This window comes from Epargyreus clarus, unplaced genomic scaffold (genome assembly GCF_041222505.1).
Source record: "Epargyreus clarus isolate Ecla_fem2 unplaced genomic scaffold, WU_Ecla_fem_2.2 ptg000012l, whole genome shotgun sequence".
Classification (NCBI taxonomy): domain Eukaryota; kingdom Metazoa; phylum Arthropoda; class Insecta; order Lepidoptera; family Hesperiidae; genus Epargyreus; species Epargyreus clarus.
In genome coordinates, this window is record NW_027332220.1 from 2,383,211 (window position 1) to 2,401,030 (window position 17,820).

At 38.2% G+C, this 17,820-nt stretch overlaps 1 protein-coding gene across 2 annotated transcripts; it reads right to left on the minus strand.

Annotated features, from left to right (window-relative positions):
- Positions 1–1,516: 1,516 nt before the first annotated feature.
- LOC140746103 (uncharacterized) lies at positions 1,517–15,008 on the minus strand. 2 transcript variants are annotated; one of them, XM_073078107.1, is made up of 11 exons: positions 14,896–15,008; positions 11,291–11,500; positions 10,567–11,003; positions 9,813–9,893; positions 8,715–8,832; positions 7,294–7,401; positions 5,571–5,747; positions 4,938–5,105; positions 4,023–4,179; positions 3,499–3,702; positions 1,517–2,686 (listed from the first exon to the last, which is right to left on the minus strand). In XM_073078107.1, exons 1-10 carry the CDS (start codon positions 14,896–14,898, stop codon positions 3,512–3,514), a joined length of 1,650 nt encoding a protein of 549 aa, XP_072934208.1. In that variant the 5' UTR covers positions 14,899–15,008; the 3' UTR covers positions 1,517–2,686; positions 3,499–3,511. The 2 variants fall into 2 exon arrangements, with proteins under 2 accessions (XP_072934208.1, XP_072934207.1); XM_073078106.1 differs by having other exon boundaries at positions 9,786–9,893.
- Positions 15,009–17,820: the final 2,812 nt, after the last annotated feature.

The window sequence follows — 17,820 nt, forward strand, 5'->3', positions numbered from 1 at the left end:
GAGGTAGAAATAGGTGTGGCGGTGGTGCCGCCGGAGCCGAACCACAAAGGGTTCTACCACCTGTGGATATATTGACATCTTGCCTTCGTGAGATGATCGAAAATTCGTAAGACGGCAAAGCAAACTGCAAAAGTCAAAACGTCATCCGGTATCAGCACAGAAAAAATGTGTCACTGGGTGTCAGTTTCATTTCTTTTTATTTTATTATTCAGGTTAGGTTTCGAAAGTTTCTACTTCTGCCAAAGATTAGTAAAGATGACTCACTCCTAAGAAGAAAATGTACCCAGTTTTGAGAATTGAAATAGTTGCGTAAAAAAGTTTAGGGACATTTTAGCACGTCTCCGTGCTGTCCCTAAAATATTTGATATATGTCCCTAAAATATTTGAAATAATTATTTATGTATTACGTAAATTACGCAGTATTAGTTATTTATTCGTAAGTTTTCTCTAAAAATGTTTTTATTAGTCAAGAATTCAAAAAAAGAACTTACTTAAATAAGCTGTTTGTGGCTTCATTCAATTTCAAGGCGGCGAAGTATCTTTACTAATCTATGACTTCGGCCCGTTGATTTATTTTGTTGCCGTTGCTGCTAGTTCTTCTGTCGGAAAATTAAAAAACTCGCCATGCACCCTACGATTTAGTGACGACGGCCTGTTAGTGGCCGTCGCTCAGTATGTTTTTAAAATATACATCTATGTCAGTGCCAGTGTCCTTTAAGCTTTATTATATTACGGCATGACTTTTCTTGTAGAGCTATTCCTGTTAAAAGCGACACGAGGCACCATGCTACTTCACTTGAGGCGATTTCGAGGTTTTGAGCCCTTAAAACCAAAACCTCACATGGCTTCAGTAAGTGTGGCATAAGTATGCCACATACGATGTCTGTAGTTGTAAATTGTTCATTTTGTTGCCCTCAATGGGATTCTAGAGACTTTTTAATCAATCAGTTTCCAGATCATTAGAAAAAAAGTTTTGTTTAAAATGGTAGAGCCCTCTGTAGTTGGAGGCCAGCGGTACCACACCCACACCATTCTGCCTAATAACGGCAGTGTTAAGCGCTGCTGTGTCCTGACGGTGTGGTAAGGGAGACATACTTTCCAGCTTAGTTGCCTGGGGTAGCGGCGCAGCTGTGGTCGATCTCAGGTAGGAATCTAATCTTATCTGCGGTTGATTACAGATGTCCATGGGGCAGTATCCATTTATTATCAGGTGGACTACATACTCGTTTAATACTCCTCCATTATATTAAAAAACCTTCCAGTGACGGAGAGTTTTGGAATGTTTTCAAATGATTTCTTATTTTTAAAATATAATTATAAAGTTATAGTCCGCGTAAAACTGCTAGTTCGCTCTGAACATAGAAATGACTACACCTGCTCGCAATAACTTCAGAACGGACTAGTAGTTTGGCGCAGATTATAACATTGTAAGATGATATAAAGGGCTAAGGTTATAATTGACATGAACTATTTATCTACTAAATTAGTAACTTGTGTATTTGATAAATAATAGATATTTTTGTTTAATCATTACATTTATTTTAAACGCACAATTGCCTTAATTAATTTATTTTAATTGCTTCAAAATCCTGGTTACCTAATTTATCAACTTCAATTTAAAAATATGATTACATATGTTAGTGTGTCTCTTTGGCACCCCTGCAGCTCAAACACCTTGATGGTTTTTAGCATATGAGGTATCGGTGGTAAAATTAGGTTCACTCTACCTAATTTTAGTTTACTTAGTCCTAATAATCCTTCCTGATCAATATATATTTTTGTAATTATACCGATAGATATCTTGTACAATATCCGATTCATCATTGAAACAGAAGAGTTGGTGCCTAAAATATATGATGGAAATTTTGTTGGCCATTTACAATATTAATTTCAATTGACAAATACCACAGATTTACAGTTTCTGCAGGGAGTACATCTTCTTCAAAACCGAGAATATGCGACGAGAATCTCATTAAGGAGTTCTTGCTATCTACAGTACTAATATTGCATTGCCAAGAACCACAGAATTATATTTGCGATACCTTTGTATCGCCTTCTGATGACCATTTCAACTCCTTTGTTCTCAAAGGAGAGAAACCAAACCTTAATATACGAGTTTAAAACTAACGTTACATTAAGTAAATATTAAAAGTCATCTTGAAAGGCATTACGGCAACTTCTTCTAACTTGAGGTTATACATCTGCTGCTCTGCCAATGCCATGCTTGATGACTTAGATAAAATTATCTTCTGTCGTCGTCAAGCCATTACTGTCCCACTGCTGGGTACGAATGTTCTTTCAGAATGAGAAGGATTAGACCATAGTCCACCACGCTGGTGAAGTGCGTATTGGTAGACTTCACATACTTTTTTTTTGCGAACTTTTTTTAAAAGATCTCTCAAATATGCAGATTTCCACACGTTGTTTTCCTTTACCGTTTAAGCAAGTGATCATTAATTTCTAATTATCTTCTAGAAGATTCCTTTGCCAGGAGTAGTGCTGAATTTGCTCAGTCAGTTGGATTGACTTCGATAAAGCTTCAATCCTTCGATATAACATATAAAGGAGTTCCTAGGCCTTGTTGACATCTATAGGATACCAGATATCTTGCCTGTGTTTTATTGTTTGTGTGCTTGTCTTCTTGTGTGTTTGTGTCGTTTGCAATGTACGAACTTTCACGGTGGGGCTGTGGTATAAAGGGAATGTTTATTAAAAGATACAATAAAATACTGCTGTTCATAGTACACCAAACTAAAGGAAATATGCAGCATTAAAAATAATCTTAGGTAAAATTGGCGGCCTTAACACTGATCTAGCGATATCTTTCAGATAACCATTTAAGATAATGACTTACACTTTAAAAACAATTGTAGCCAAGTGTCTGAGAAATGCAACAATATTAATATATATTATTTGTTTTTTTTTCTACCAATCTTTTAAGACCGTTTTTTATTTCGTCTCTCTCATAGACTTATTCCCTGGTAAGGAAACTAATATATTTAAAAAAATAAGTTTTCGAAATATTTAGTGATCTATCTACTTATTTTACTCTTTATCTGAATGCTGTGCTAATAGTGAGTCTTGATCCCTCAATCCTATATCTACACTATCTACACTAATATTATAAAGAGGAAAACTTTGTTTGTTTGTTTGGTTGTAATGAATAGGCTCAAAAACTACTGGACCGATTTTAAAAATTCTTTCACCATTCGAAAGCTACATTATCTTCGAGTAACATAGGCTATATTTTATATGAAATATATTTGATAAATAGATTTTGAGACGGTCCAAATTTTGCCGGGACAGCTACAATAGTTTACAAATAAAGGGATTTGATTTGATTTGAATCTAGTTCCGTAATGTTTCAAATCAAACGAAATAACTACAATCTTCGGTCTAATAACAGAACATGGTCAGTACATTGCCTGGTATTCGAATTTTGGACCTCTCGAAAACGAGTAGACTACTGCTATATGCCTAATTTTGATGTAAAATTACCTAATTCCATAATCTAGTACCGAATCTGCTCTTGTATCCAGGGTAGCAACGTGCCGATGTCAGTGAACACCACGTAGTGACTGGGGTCGCATCTGTTCTCGTTGGACCGCACCACTGTTAGGGAAACCAACCCTCGGAGGTACCAAGCTCCATCTATGTTGAAGACCATGCCGCCTCCACTATCCCCGTTGCAGACAGTTGTGCCTGAAATAAGCATTTGAAGGTGGTAGAACTCTTTGTGGTTCGACTCCTGCGGCACTACCGCCACACCTATCTCAGCCATAACAGCAGTGTTAAGCGCTGCTGTGTTCTGGTTTGAATGGTGTGGTAAGGGACACATACTTTTCCGACGCGTTCCAGCGTAGTCGTCAGGGGTAGCGGCGCATCTGTGACCGATCTCAGGTAGGAATATCTAATCCTATCTGGGGTTAATTACAAATGTCCATGGGCGGCAGTACCTACTCATGTTTTTTGATTTAGTAATAATTCTTTAGCTGTCTCTTTCATTTAGTAAAAGCTCTTACCGTCCCTATACCCAGCGCAGTAGGTATAATCCGAGGTGAACCGAGCAAAGAACTCGCTGTAGGACCTGACGCAGGTCAACTGATCAACCACGGGCATGGTGACTAACATAAGTTCTTCTGAAGCTGTTCCTTTATCATTGAAACCCCAACCTACTACCTGAAATAATTAACACATCATCGCTGTCAAACATTGACGTCATATTTTGTCATTTTCCTGCTTCCATTTTGGAACAAAAATATACCTAAAAAGAAAGCCAAGTGGTTTAACATTCTGCTTCTTAATTTCAGGGTAAGATTTCTTTGACGGAAGTTTGTTGAAGTTAAAGTTGATTTTTCGAAATTCTATGTGCATTGCAAATTGTCAATGTTTGCGTTAACGTTGGAGAAAACACTACAGGGAACCTAATTTAAAATTTTGTCCATCTTGTGGCGTGCGTCACATTGGTTTTAGAATAATGTTGCTAAAATAATCATGTTGTAATTTGTATGTGATGATATATATTTTATTTATATGTTAGTTTGGTCGGTTGGTGTCACTAACAAGTCAAATCGTATAAAAAATGTAAATAATTTTCCAAGTATGAGTCGTGTGTTACGTACCACCATTTTTCATTTTCTTTTACTTTTAGTATTTATACAATATACATATTATATTGTTAAATTTAAAGTGTCTTCCTATTACGGTTCAATATTTATTACGAAAAATGGAAAATTGTGGAATTTCCCGTTTTATTTATATTATTTTTCATTTTTTCTATGAGTTGTTATAGCAGATATACGTTCTGTAAAAATTATGTGCCTTCCTATAATGGCTCAAAAATTCGCCCTGCGACAGACGGACAGACAGCGGAGGCTTCGCAGTAGGTTCCGCTGGCTCCCTTTGGGTACAGTATACTGGCAATTTCTTAAACTTACCGAACCTATCTTCCCAATGACAGAGTCGAGACTGCTCAAGTTCTCCGGCCACAGGCAAGCGGCCCTCACGAACTCCGTATACTTCACGGGTTCCCTCAGTGTCAAGATACTCAGATCCTTGGAAAATATAGACGGGTTGTATTCTGGATGCACTACGATGTTGTTTACCTGAAACATGTAAATAAAACTAAAATAAAAAAGATACATGAAATAAAAAAGCTCTTTTTATAACATAGAAGTAGGAAACGAGTATGCAGTTTATCTTATGATAAGTGGCTACAGACGCTCATGGATCTATAATTAACCCCAGATAAGATTAGAGTCCTATCTGAGATGCAGATGCGTGGTTACTCCTAAGGACTAAGCTGGAACGCCTCGGATAAGTAAGTCTTCCTTACTACACCTTTCAAACCAGAATACACTAGCTCGTAACACTGCTGTTATTAAGCGAAAATAGGTGTGACGGTAGTGCCTCTGAAGTGGAAAACAAAGGAGGCTTAGCATTATCTACAACCTTCATGTCTTCAAGGTAATTATAAATATTATTAGGCTATTCAGAAATCCCTACGGATTTCTATATATAGACCTTAAATAAAGTAAAATTTAATGAAATAATTAGGTGGTAAATCTTACATTCCGTATTTGCACGCCCTCTACCGACGTCCTAAGGTTGTGCTTCCCAAGGTACACCAATAGGGTGTTTTTGTTTACTAAAACTTTAGAACCCTTAAGGGTGACGCAGTGGGCCACGGTGATCACGTGCTGGGTGGAGACGAGGGTGCCGCCGCAGATATATTTGCTGTCGACTGTCTGGAAGGTAATTTGTAATAAACTACAGTATTATTTAAAAAAAACAGGATAGCCTAAAAATAATTTAATAATAAATCATATGTTAAAATTCGTAAAATGTTTGGGCTGCAGAGCATGCCAAAGAATGAGACATATATGTATGTATATGTTACAGTCAAAGTGATCAAAAGCTATTATACATAATGTATAGTAACTAATTTGTACATACAATGTGATAAATTAATCACTTTATCCGGCTGTTATATATTATAGCAGGTTAAAGTTAGTTAAAGTAATAAATATGTTATTGTAAAAGCTCGAAGTGCGGTAAATCTTAAGATTAACTGAAATTATTAATGATGAATACTGATGTATCAACTTCCTCTTGGTTGTTGTATCACAGTAACTATGAATCATATAGTTTAGGTCTGAATTATCGTGAATCGGAACCACTCGCTCGCAGGGCGCTGCCGCGCCCTGCTCTCTTAGTTTTCTATTTTCTTTTAGTTCCAACCTAACCTAACCAACACCAAACCTGTATGAAATTCTACAGGATTAGTTAGGTTAGATTGGAACCAGGGCCGGATTTAGAGGTCTAGAGGCCTTGGGGCAACAAAGGAGTGGAGGCCACCTGGCCCCAAATTATTTTCCGAAAAATGAACAATTTTTTCAGTTGAGTTTTTCATTAAATATTTTATTGTGAAACGCAGGTAGATTCTTCTAGTATTCATATTTGTACAAAGTACTGTAGATAAAGATAAAACAGCGGAAAAAAAAATATCAAATGAAAAAATATTTTTTTACTAGTCGGAATTAAAAAAAAAATCAGACGTCTCTATTGTGGGGGCCCCTCTTTTGTGGAGGCCCCGGGGCTGCCGCCCCGGTTGCCCTCCCTTAAATCCGGCCCTGGTTGGAACATAAAAGAAAACGTAACACTAAGCGAGCATTTATTTTTATTAATCCACCCCATAGCTGATTTGCGTACATCGTATACAGAGACTGGGCGTAAAACATCTCGACATGTCTATTTTTCGACATGTGGATCACTATAAAATTACAAAAAATATAATGATGCTTGAGGAAAATTTAAATAGAAACTTATTATCTTTACCTATATTTGTTGTATTACTTTATCCAAGTCTTTGGAGATGTTATATATAATGGCTGGTTAATGTGATTAATTCCGTGTTATTTATCACTTTGACCAGATTGAGTAGATATTATACATAATGACAAGATTACATAATATCTGAATTTATATCTTTGGCTGTAAAATATATAAACAAACATTCTCTTACCCTCGAAATCATTACCCTCCGCAATCGGAATAAAAAGTTTTTAAAAAAATATATCATATTCTTAAGAAAATTCTTTTAGTTCAAACTTATGGCATTGGCAAATTGGCCCGCCATTTTGCAGTCTCCGCCATATTGGATAAAGAATGACGTTACAAAAAATACTCATTTCTTCTCAAGCGGCGCAATAGAAGTCCACAAATAATGCAGTGTACAGTAGTGCACGCAGGTTGAGTGACACTTATAAGTTATGTATTAAATTTTCTACTTACTTGGGCTTGATATAATGCTACTTGCCAGGGCCACTGTCCTGGTAGAGTGCGTTCGCCGTTGATCACCAGGGGATTTGGGTGGCTCTTCACCACTTTGCCACATTGTTCCTGGAAATATTAATTAAAGTACGCAACAATAGATAAATAATCAAAATTGGGCAGGTGAGAGTTGAACTCACACCGAGGTTCCATACCATCAAATTTTCATGATCATCATGATTTTCAAAATTTGAATGATCTACGAGTACCTATCTATAACGGTTCTATAGATAAAGCGAAATGCGCCTAAAAATTCTATTCCTTGCCGTCCCGGCAATCAGGGCAGGGCCTAACTGGCCCTGCCAGATACAAGTGTAGTTTACAATAGTTTTATAGTCCGCGCCAAACTGCTAGTCCGCTATGAAGTTGTTGCGAGCACGGGTAGTCATACAGTTAGCTTTGGCGACGCCATTCAGTCCTATATTCAGAGCGGACTAGCAGTTTTACGCGGATAATACCAAGACTATTTATTTGCTCTTTATATAAAATTGATATACATACACTACAATTTAATCTCCGCAGAATACTAATGGGATTTTAATAACCAGTTTAATTGAGACAGATGCATTGATGCGTCAGACAGTATTGTATTAAAATATGTAACAACGCCATTATGGCTATTTGCCATGCTATTTTATAAAATAATGCGTTTTGGTGGAAGAGTGTGGATACTGGCACATTTTTTTATAATATAGGAGTAGCAGACGAGAAGTCTACCGGATGGTAAGTGGCTACTGTCGCTATGGAATTTGTAATCAACCCCAGATACGATTAGATATTCCTTAAACATTAAAGATCTCCTCTGAAAAGAGGTCTGCTCTGCTACCCCTGAGGATCAAGCTGGAACGCCTCGGGAAAGTAAGTCTCCCTTATCACACAAATTACATATATGTTGTGAGGTGACCAATTTAAATCCTCCGGAGTAGCAACTTAGGAGTGACTTTGGAACGTCTGTTCTATATGGAGTTTGTTACGGAAGTCCATGGGCGATAATGACTACTACTTTGCTACCTCAATCCTATGAAAAAACTGCGAAAATATTCCACCACTAGGGGTCCGAGGTTCAAACCCCAGACTACCTCTGAAGTTACGAAGTAATGTGTATTAAAAATTAATGAATACTTGCTTTAATGGTGAAGGAAAACGACATGAGGAAACCTGCATACGTGAGTGCTCTTTAAAAAAAGTCCTTGTATGTATGTAAGTGATGTATGTGTATATATGTGGAGTCTACCAATAAGCACTTGGCCAGCATGGCGAACTAGAGCCTCATCATTCCCATCCTGAGAGGAGTACCGATCCCAACAATGAGACGGCAATGGGTTAATTGACGAGGTGTGTAAAGTATTTGTTTCTTTCGAATTCTAGATTTGAGAACTTACGTTTTGTGGTGTATGCCTATTGCTGGTACCCGTATTGCCGCCTGAGTTTGACCCTGAACTGCTTGGTACGATGAAGATCAGTCCACCTCCAGGGAAGAAGTCGCTTGGACTTGGTTTCCTGCAAATAACTGCACTGAAGTTGGTAGAACGCTTGGTGTTTCGACTCAAAATGCACCATCGCCACCCCTATTTCTATCCAATGATAACAGTATTAAGGTCTGCTGTGTTTCCGATTGGAGGGTGTAAGGGAAACGCATTTATTCGAGGCGTTCCAACTTAGTTCTCAGAGGAAGCAACGCATCTGTGCGCAACCTTAGATGATCATGGGCGGTAGTATCCACTTACCAAGCAGAATACCTACTGCATGGTCGCTTACTAATTCAATATAATAAAAAAACCCCAGGTATTTTGCCCATCGTTCTTGTGCTATAATTGGTATCAATCAAATAGAAATCAATTATCATTTATCATATACCTCAACGTGAGGAAAACAATCTGAGGAAATCTATATGTCTGAGAGTCTTTAAGAAAAATAAGGTATCAAAGTTGTCTTAAGTCTTTCGATCTGCACTTGGCTAATTGTGTTGGACTTTGGTCTACTTACTTTTATTCCGAGAGGAGACCCAACGTCCAGCAGTGCTATACTGTAATATACAAGCGACAGTCCGCACCTGTTGACAGCGACAGTCGTCGACTACCCCCGACGGTAAACGTCGGGGGTAGTCGACGCGGGCTGTCGTGTATTGTTTACTAACGCTGGTATATTCCCTTATGATCTGGTACGCGGCACAATATAGGGGGCGGCAAAATTTTATTTAAGGTAGATTGGATGACCTTTTATTCGTCAATCTACTTCCTGGGCGGCAAAATGATACTCATGCCAAGCGCGGCAGGTGGCCAATGTATATCTATATCTTTTATTCAGCTCATTAAATTTTCCCGTTTAATACAGAAACCTTGTTGTAGATCTTTACTTTTCGTGAATGTTCTTGGTTGGACCCTGATCATAGGCTTAGTATTTTTCTATCCATCAATCCATGTTTATCTATTAGATCTAAACTTGGTGCTCACCTGTCATCGTCATAGTAGTCGTCATACCTCGTGGTGGTCCGTTGGGTTGTGACTGACTGGTACTGCGGATGAGGTGTCAACTTCTGAATTGGCACTTGTCCTCCTCCGCTGTTAAAATTTTAGACACTGAGACGGGCTACTCATACACCTGCTGCAAGGGCAATCTAGGGTGCAGGACGATATAGGACCTGTTTTGGCTATGGCAGCAGGGGCAGTCTAGGGACCAAGGTTGGTTTCGTGCCCCTGCCACCCTGCCGCGGGGCCAATCTCGTAAATTACACATATCACCATTAAAGAGGCAATTAAGTGTCATCCCTACTCTTACATCCTAGAAAGCCCCTGCGGCAAGTGTGTGTGTGGTAGCTGCTTAAATGAACATTATTGACATTTGATCAGGAAACAAAAACTTATTCTTAAAAATCCGATTAAAGCAAACAAAATTCAATTTCAAACTTCCTCAGGAAAATCTTGCATGGAATTTTTATCTTTAAAAGTTAACAGTAACTACTTATTTATGTTTTTTGTTTGTTATTGTTATTTGCGAAAGAAAATCGCATTAGGGATAATAATAGCCGTGTTAAGCGCTGTTGTTGGACAAGTGTGGTAAGGAGGATTCCAGCTGAGTCCTCAGGGGTAGCGTCATATCTGTGGCCGACCTCAGCTAAGAAGTAATCTTATCTTTGGTTGATTACAGAAGTCTATAGGAGGCAGTAGCCATTTACCATCAAATGGACTGTAAGCTCGTCTGCTATTCTTATAAAAAATAGGGAATCTAACTTACATGCTGTAAGGATTGACGACGTTTTGTTCGTGTGGTCGAGGGGTTGGAATATAAATCGGTCCTTTGTCTGCTGCTTCGCTGTATATAGGTTTCTTATTACTATTTGTTGGCCTGGTATATTGCTGTCCTGTATTAGGTTTTGATCCAGTAGGTTTTGATTGGACTGCCCATTCTGGCTTCGGAGTCTTTCGTTCAACATTAATATTCGGTCTGTTCAAAATGCTGTCACCTGGTCCATCATTCGTTGGCTCTGGTCTATCAGCGTTGCAGATCTCTCTGCCGTTCAGTCTTATCGCGTGCAACCTTGGCACTTTGACCAGTGGGTCGAACCTGACAAAGAACCGTACAGCTAGCGGCTTGTCTGGGTGTATTTTAATCGTAGTGTTCTCCACTCTGAAGTCGGTGTTGTCTGAAGTGGTTACGTGTCCCAGCCAACTCTGCAACAAATTTTCGGAAGTCGATAAGAAGATACAATGACCAAACCAAAAATGATTTATCAGACGAATAAACTTATTTTCAAGGATTTATCAGTAATCGATCAATTCGTAACTATTATTGATTAAAGCTGCTAATTTATGCTGTGAGACTGATGCAAAGAATTATTAAATAATAGAATAAACGCCGACAAAGCTTTATACGTGGTGTTGATGAGGCTTTTGCGCATCTGCTGGAAAAATGCAAATGTGTAAGAGTCCCTAGTTATTCATATTTTAGCCAAACATACCCCAAGAAGATCAACCTTGCGATCCAGAACAATATTCAGCCACAGGGAATGCAAGGTGCTGTCTGTGTTCACGTTGATGACTGCATACCACTGTCCAGGCTTGCTTCCTGCAGGATCGTACTCGAAGACCGTGGGACAGGGCGACTTTGGTGCATCCTGCTCGTGTGTAGGGAACGCCAGGAGAATGACTAGAATTGCTATTGCTCCAATCTGGGAAATAAATTGCTTAGTTCATCATAAGGGCAGATTTTCTTTTTGGAATATATGATGAACATGTGGTCCACCTGATAGAAAGTGGCTTTTGCCCGCCATGGACATCTTTAATCCAGGTGGGATAAGAGTCTATCTGAGGCAACAGACGTTTTGCTACTACCCTGAGGACTGAGATGGAATTCCTTGGATAAGCATTCCTATACCCACCAGCCCACCACACACTTGAAACCGGAACATAGCAGCGCTTAACTGCTGTTATTAGACCAAAAAGGATTTTACCACCTGCATACATACATAGTTCTTAGGACAAATAACCGGGTGGAAGAACAAGATTACTTTATTTTCTTGTCTTTTTGAAAACATTCGTGCAGAAGTGCAAAAGGAATACAGGTTTGCTCCCCGACTAGATGGGCCCATGATCTGAAGAAGGTGGCAGGTGGTTTCGCTTTACACTGCTTTTATTAGGCAGAAAATGGTGAGGCGATGGTTTGCCGGAGTCGAACTACAGAGACGTCGAACTAAAGAGTTTCTTATGAAATAACGCAGTTCATATGAGCTGGTTTCCTGCAACAGGATAAATGTTAGATTATGTCAGACGCTGGTATATTCTTTCAAACAAAAAATAATCGGTTGTATATCTAACATATAAGGAAAACGTTATAAAATGGTACAATAATACAATATTGTGTATCTCCGCCACTTTTAAATTACATAATAATTTTGTTACTGGCTGTAAGTAACTCTTTTTATTTTCCAATGCTGGATTATGGTCTTTTAACAAACCTTATTTATTGTTGAAATACTTGGTATTATTTTTGGTAGCACCAGAATCATACCTAAATTATAGAAGAAAGATTCAAATTCTGTCATCATAAAAATAATATTATCAAAATATATACGATATACAAAAAAATATACGATTAAAATATACAGAAGCACGTGTCGTAGGAATATTTTTTCTATTTTCCATGATATATTACTGAGTAACTTAGACTGATCGATATACGATTTATTATTTCGATTTTCCTCAACTGTTATACATATAGCAGATTATAATCTTATTTAATGATAAATTTATGCACATTTTTAGATTAGTGACTCGTTCCGTTTTGCAAGTTTGTATTGTCATTGCTTTAGTTAAGAGTAATGTAAAGTCTTTTAAAAGATAGCCAGAAAAAAGAAAATTAAGGCAACGTACTAGCTAATACAAATACATAATGTGCTAGCTTTTGCTTGCGGTGTCGCTCGCGGTCTGAGGTTTTTATACGTATCAGGGAACGGTATTTTTTTTCGGGATATAACGTACCCTATATTCTGAATTCCTGATAATGTGAAAGTATGGCAATCAAACACAATTATATTCGCAAATGAGAAATAAAGCATAAGCTTAATATTAGTTAGAAAGTTAGAATAACTTACGTACTAAGTAAACGATATTTAAAATATTGAGGATCAGTTACTTATGGGTTCAGACACCCTCTTCGGCAAGAAATGAAAAAACCTTCAAACAGGAGGATATATTTATTGCCACACTAAGTTTACAGATCTTGTCGCTGATAAATTTGAGAGACCAGCTGACTTTAGTCTTTTCGCTGACTCTGACTTTGCCAATGTTTATTTATAATATAGGAGTAACAGTTGAGCATGCAGTCCACCTGATGGTAAGTGTCTACTGTCCCCCATGGACATTTGTGATCTACACCAGGTAGGATTAGTAACTCCTACCTGAGGTCGGCCACAGATGCGCCGCTACCCCTGAGGACTAAGCTGGATCGCCTCGGAAAAGTATGTTTCCCTTACCATACATTTCAAACCAGAACTCAGCAGCGCTTAACGCTGCTGTTATGCGGTAGAAATAGGTGTGGTGGTGGTGCCGCCGAAGTCGACCTACAACCTTCACAATTTTGGATCCCCAGATAAAATCAAATTCTTACGTGAGGTTGGCCACAGAGCTTATCTCTGAGGACTAAGTTGGAACGCCTCAGATATTATGCATCCTCCATCCCAATCTACTATTGCTAGCCTACTAAGTAATTAAACTATAACAATACAAAAACCAAAACATTCATTGACGTCAGTAATAGGATTAATAAGAAACAAATAAATGTTATTTTTAGATAAACTTAAACCGGATTTCAGTGAAGCCCCGCTGTTCTTCTTATTACTAAAGTATTTTTTGTATATATATAGAAGTAGAAAACGAGTATGCAGTCCACTTGATGCGAAGTGGCTACTGTCGATCATAGACTGTAATGAACCCCAGATAAGAATATATTTCTATCTAAGCTCGAACATAAATACGTTGCTACTACCTACTTACTTGTTAGTCCACCGCCACCGTCACCAAGCCGATACCGATAATTAATGACGGCGCCGAAGTAGCGTATATACATTTACTATAGCCGCTTGTCCACCGCACGTCCGTCACCCGAGCACAGTCATCCCGGCCGCCGATATTTCGAGTAAATCGGCGTGACCGCTAGTTTGGCACCGAGATTTTGACGAGCCGATGTGTCGGCAATATAAAACACATTGGAACTTGTCCATACACTGCCGTCACACTCGTGACAGCAGGAACAAAATAAATCGCCGATTTCGTTCGCGATGGACAAACTATCGCCGTCACGACATATTAAAATCGGCTCCAAAATAATATCGTTCTCGGTATCAGGTCGGTGACGGTGCGGTGGACAAACGACCTAAGTTGGAATGCGTCGGAACAGTACATCTCCCTTACCAGCCCACTCAATCTAGAACGCAGTAGCAGCGCTAAATACAGCTGTTAGACAGAAATAAATGAGGTGGTGGTGCTGCTGCTGGAGTTGAACCACAAAGGGTTGTAACACCTTCAAAAACTTCTTTAAATCCTAATACCTTAAGACTCCAGTCTGAAGACTTAGGTGCATTTCAGATACTCTCTTCTCTTCTGTTCTACTTGTACCTATCAAAGTTCCCCAAGTTCGGTTGAAACTAATAAAACCGTTAAAGATAACAGTAACAATATATTTTCTAAATATTGCCATCTATCTATCCATTGCCAATTATTATTTATCATTTAATTTTGACAATTTCTTTCCGTCCGATGTTGTCAAATTGCAAACTTTGATAACAAATAGATAGATTGATTATTAATTACGGCGTATGTGTATATCTTTATACACTAGCACTTCGATCTATCGTTAGACTATTTGGCATCGCCGGACTGACTCCGATAAAACACAAGAAAAAAAGTTTAGTTTTTGCGCGAAGTCCGGTTAAACAAAAATAAATTCAAGATGTGTTTAGTTTTAGTAACTTGCAAATGAACATAATAATTTTCTTAAGTTTTTGTTTCAATATCTCGAACGGACATGTCAATTTTTTTGGAGTATAATTATATATCTAAGGCTTACCATTTTAATTATATCTCCGGTTACATTGGTCGGTAAAAACAAAACAATTATATCACGTAAACGCGTCACTTGTTATACTGCTCTTCGACGACTGGCGAATAAGTAAAATAATTGTCTAAGTGCGAATCGAGTTGCAAGCGGGGGTTCCGTACCAACAAAATTTAATTTTCATTTATTTCTGTTTTAGAACTTGTTGTTGCAGTAGAAGCCATAAAAGTAAATTGTGAATATGTATACTGTCTACCTATTAGAGTTCAATAGATAAATCGTACGAAATGTTTCTTGTATGTGGACCTTAATTAATTTTCAACCTTTTTTATTTTTAAGTACTTTTTTGTTATAGCAGCCATAAGTAATACAAACTCTTTAAAAATCTAATCTTCAAGTGTCTATCTATTACGATTCAAAAAAAGTCCAGTGACAAATAGACAGATAAACGGAGGCTTAGATTACTAAGGGTAATTTAGGGTTCGATTTTTACTCTTCGGGTACGGAACCCTAAAAAATATGATCTATACTATAGTAACATATATGCTTACAACTAGAACGAGTGATATAACCTGCTTTAAAAAGAAAGAGATAGAACAATGTGCGCAGTTATTACTCAAAGGTTAAGTGCATTCGCAAACTAGTTACTGATGATCAGTATAAAGAATTTATATTTAGCTCCTTTAAAAATATAATGACGTAAGTGCATATAATAATCTGGTGCTAATTTGTCTACAATATCACTAATAACTTTAAAGGTGGTAGAACTCTGCGGGTAGCACGTCTGCCTAATCGTAATTTAAACTATAAAAAAAATGTTGTCAATTTTTCAAAAAGTAGTTCATTTTTTTGCTTGCAGTGTGTTATACCCAAAATATAAATATTTCAATAAAAAACAAACGCTACATTGGTTTATTTTTCATTTTTATGCGACCATTTAAATTTTCCGCCAAAACGGCCCGAATTGTCATGGCGTCTAGTGTGACGCCATCTCTTCGGAAAGTTCATATACAAGCTGAGATTTTGAATGCAAAGTTAAATCAATTAGACGAACGGCGCTGAAAAAGACTTCAAAGTCTTACAAAAGCTGTGCTTTAAAAACAGGACAACGTGTGCAATAAAAATACCAAGTAAATTATTTATTTACGTGCCACTTAATTTTTATAAGGTATCATGCCACCAAATATTACGTAAGTTGAAAACATGATATTTTGTTTGTGTAGATATTGTGTTTTCATTTATGTCATTTGGTAGACTTACTCGTAGGTCTAAAACGGACGCTGCTCACATAATAAGAGAAGTGACAAGTATTCAGCTGGCCTCAAATACCTACCCAAAAATCGGTGCCAGCTCTCGATCCACTAATTATACCAGACAAAAACTCATATTAATCACACATATTTATTTATTTTCCGTAAAATAAAAAGAACGAACATTTTGCAAACCATTCCGGCTGACCATCTGCTGTCTCCGGCTCCTGAAATCCAATTTCGCATTTGATTAATGACGTAACCAATGCGAAATGACGTAACAGAAGTGATGGACTCAGTTTTTGGGGTTTTGTTGGTGGTATGGCGGCTGTGGTCTGAAACACACCATACGATACGACGCTTAATACGACGTCATATCATTAGGAAATTATATTCCGTTAATACGAGTATTTAATCTATCAATGTTAGGCTTATACATATATAGGGTAGCGAAAAAAATCCAAATCTCTCTGGCCTACTAAATATTGACATTTGACATTTTCTGCCTAGTTACGGAAAAAAAAGTTTGATTGGTTATTTTTACCGAGCGTATACTTAGCGACATTGAGCGTGTCAGGCAGGGGCCGTATCAGACAAGACCTATTTTTCTAACATAATTACAGTCACGGCCCGTGACAACGCGGTCGTGTTACGAGGAATATAAATTCGTCTACCCGCCTGGTGGAGTGGTCACCATACCGGCCTGACATACAGTAATACGTTGCTACAGAGTTCCAGGTTCGATTCCCGGTCAGAATAATGAATTTAGATTAACACGACACGGACACGACCTCTTGCCGAGCCACGATACGATGTCGTGTCGTGATACGTGATACGTCGCATAACGTAGAATTTCACGGCACTATATCGCCTCACGACACCAAGCAACGTGTCACGATGAAACGTCGTGTCGTATGTGATTTTCTCTTTGACCGGAAAATATTTAACACAAGGAAAATGGTAACAGTAATTTATTTTGTGCATTCAAAACGCTAGCTATATTTGTGGCTTTGGTTAATATTCTGATTACATATGATAGGTTGATTTTAATTCGTAATAACGTGTGACAATTTGTTAAACAGTAATAGCACAGACATGTTAGGAAATTTCATCTTCATCTGAAGATGTCATATGGAAGAAGATGTTTGACAGGCGGCAGAAGAAGTTCGAAAAGGACAGTGATACCACTATTTGTTGCGAGAAGCAAATTTTCCGAGGTATTCCAGTTTAGTCCTCTGGGGTAGCGGCGCTGTGGCCGACCTTAGTAGGTTTTTTTTTTTATTTTTTTATTTTTTATAATATAAGAGTAGCAGACGAGCATGCAGTCCACCTGATGGTAAGTGGCTACTGCCGCCCATGGACATCTGTAATCAACCCCAGATAGGATTAGATATTCCTACCTGACGTCGGCCACCGATGCACCGCCACCCCTAAGGACCGAGCTGGAACGCCCAAGAAAAGTCTGTCTCCCTTACCACACCCTTCAAACCGGAACACAGCTGCGCCTGACAGTGCTGTATGTATGTATGTGTGTGAATGTAATCTTACCTGGGGTTGATTACAGATGTCTATGGGCGGCAGTAGCCACGTACTAGGTGGCCTGCATATTCGTCTGCTACTGCTATATTATAAAGAAAGCAGTTAAAGACAGATGGGACGCCAGCTGACATATGAGGCCGCCATTATA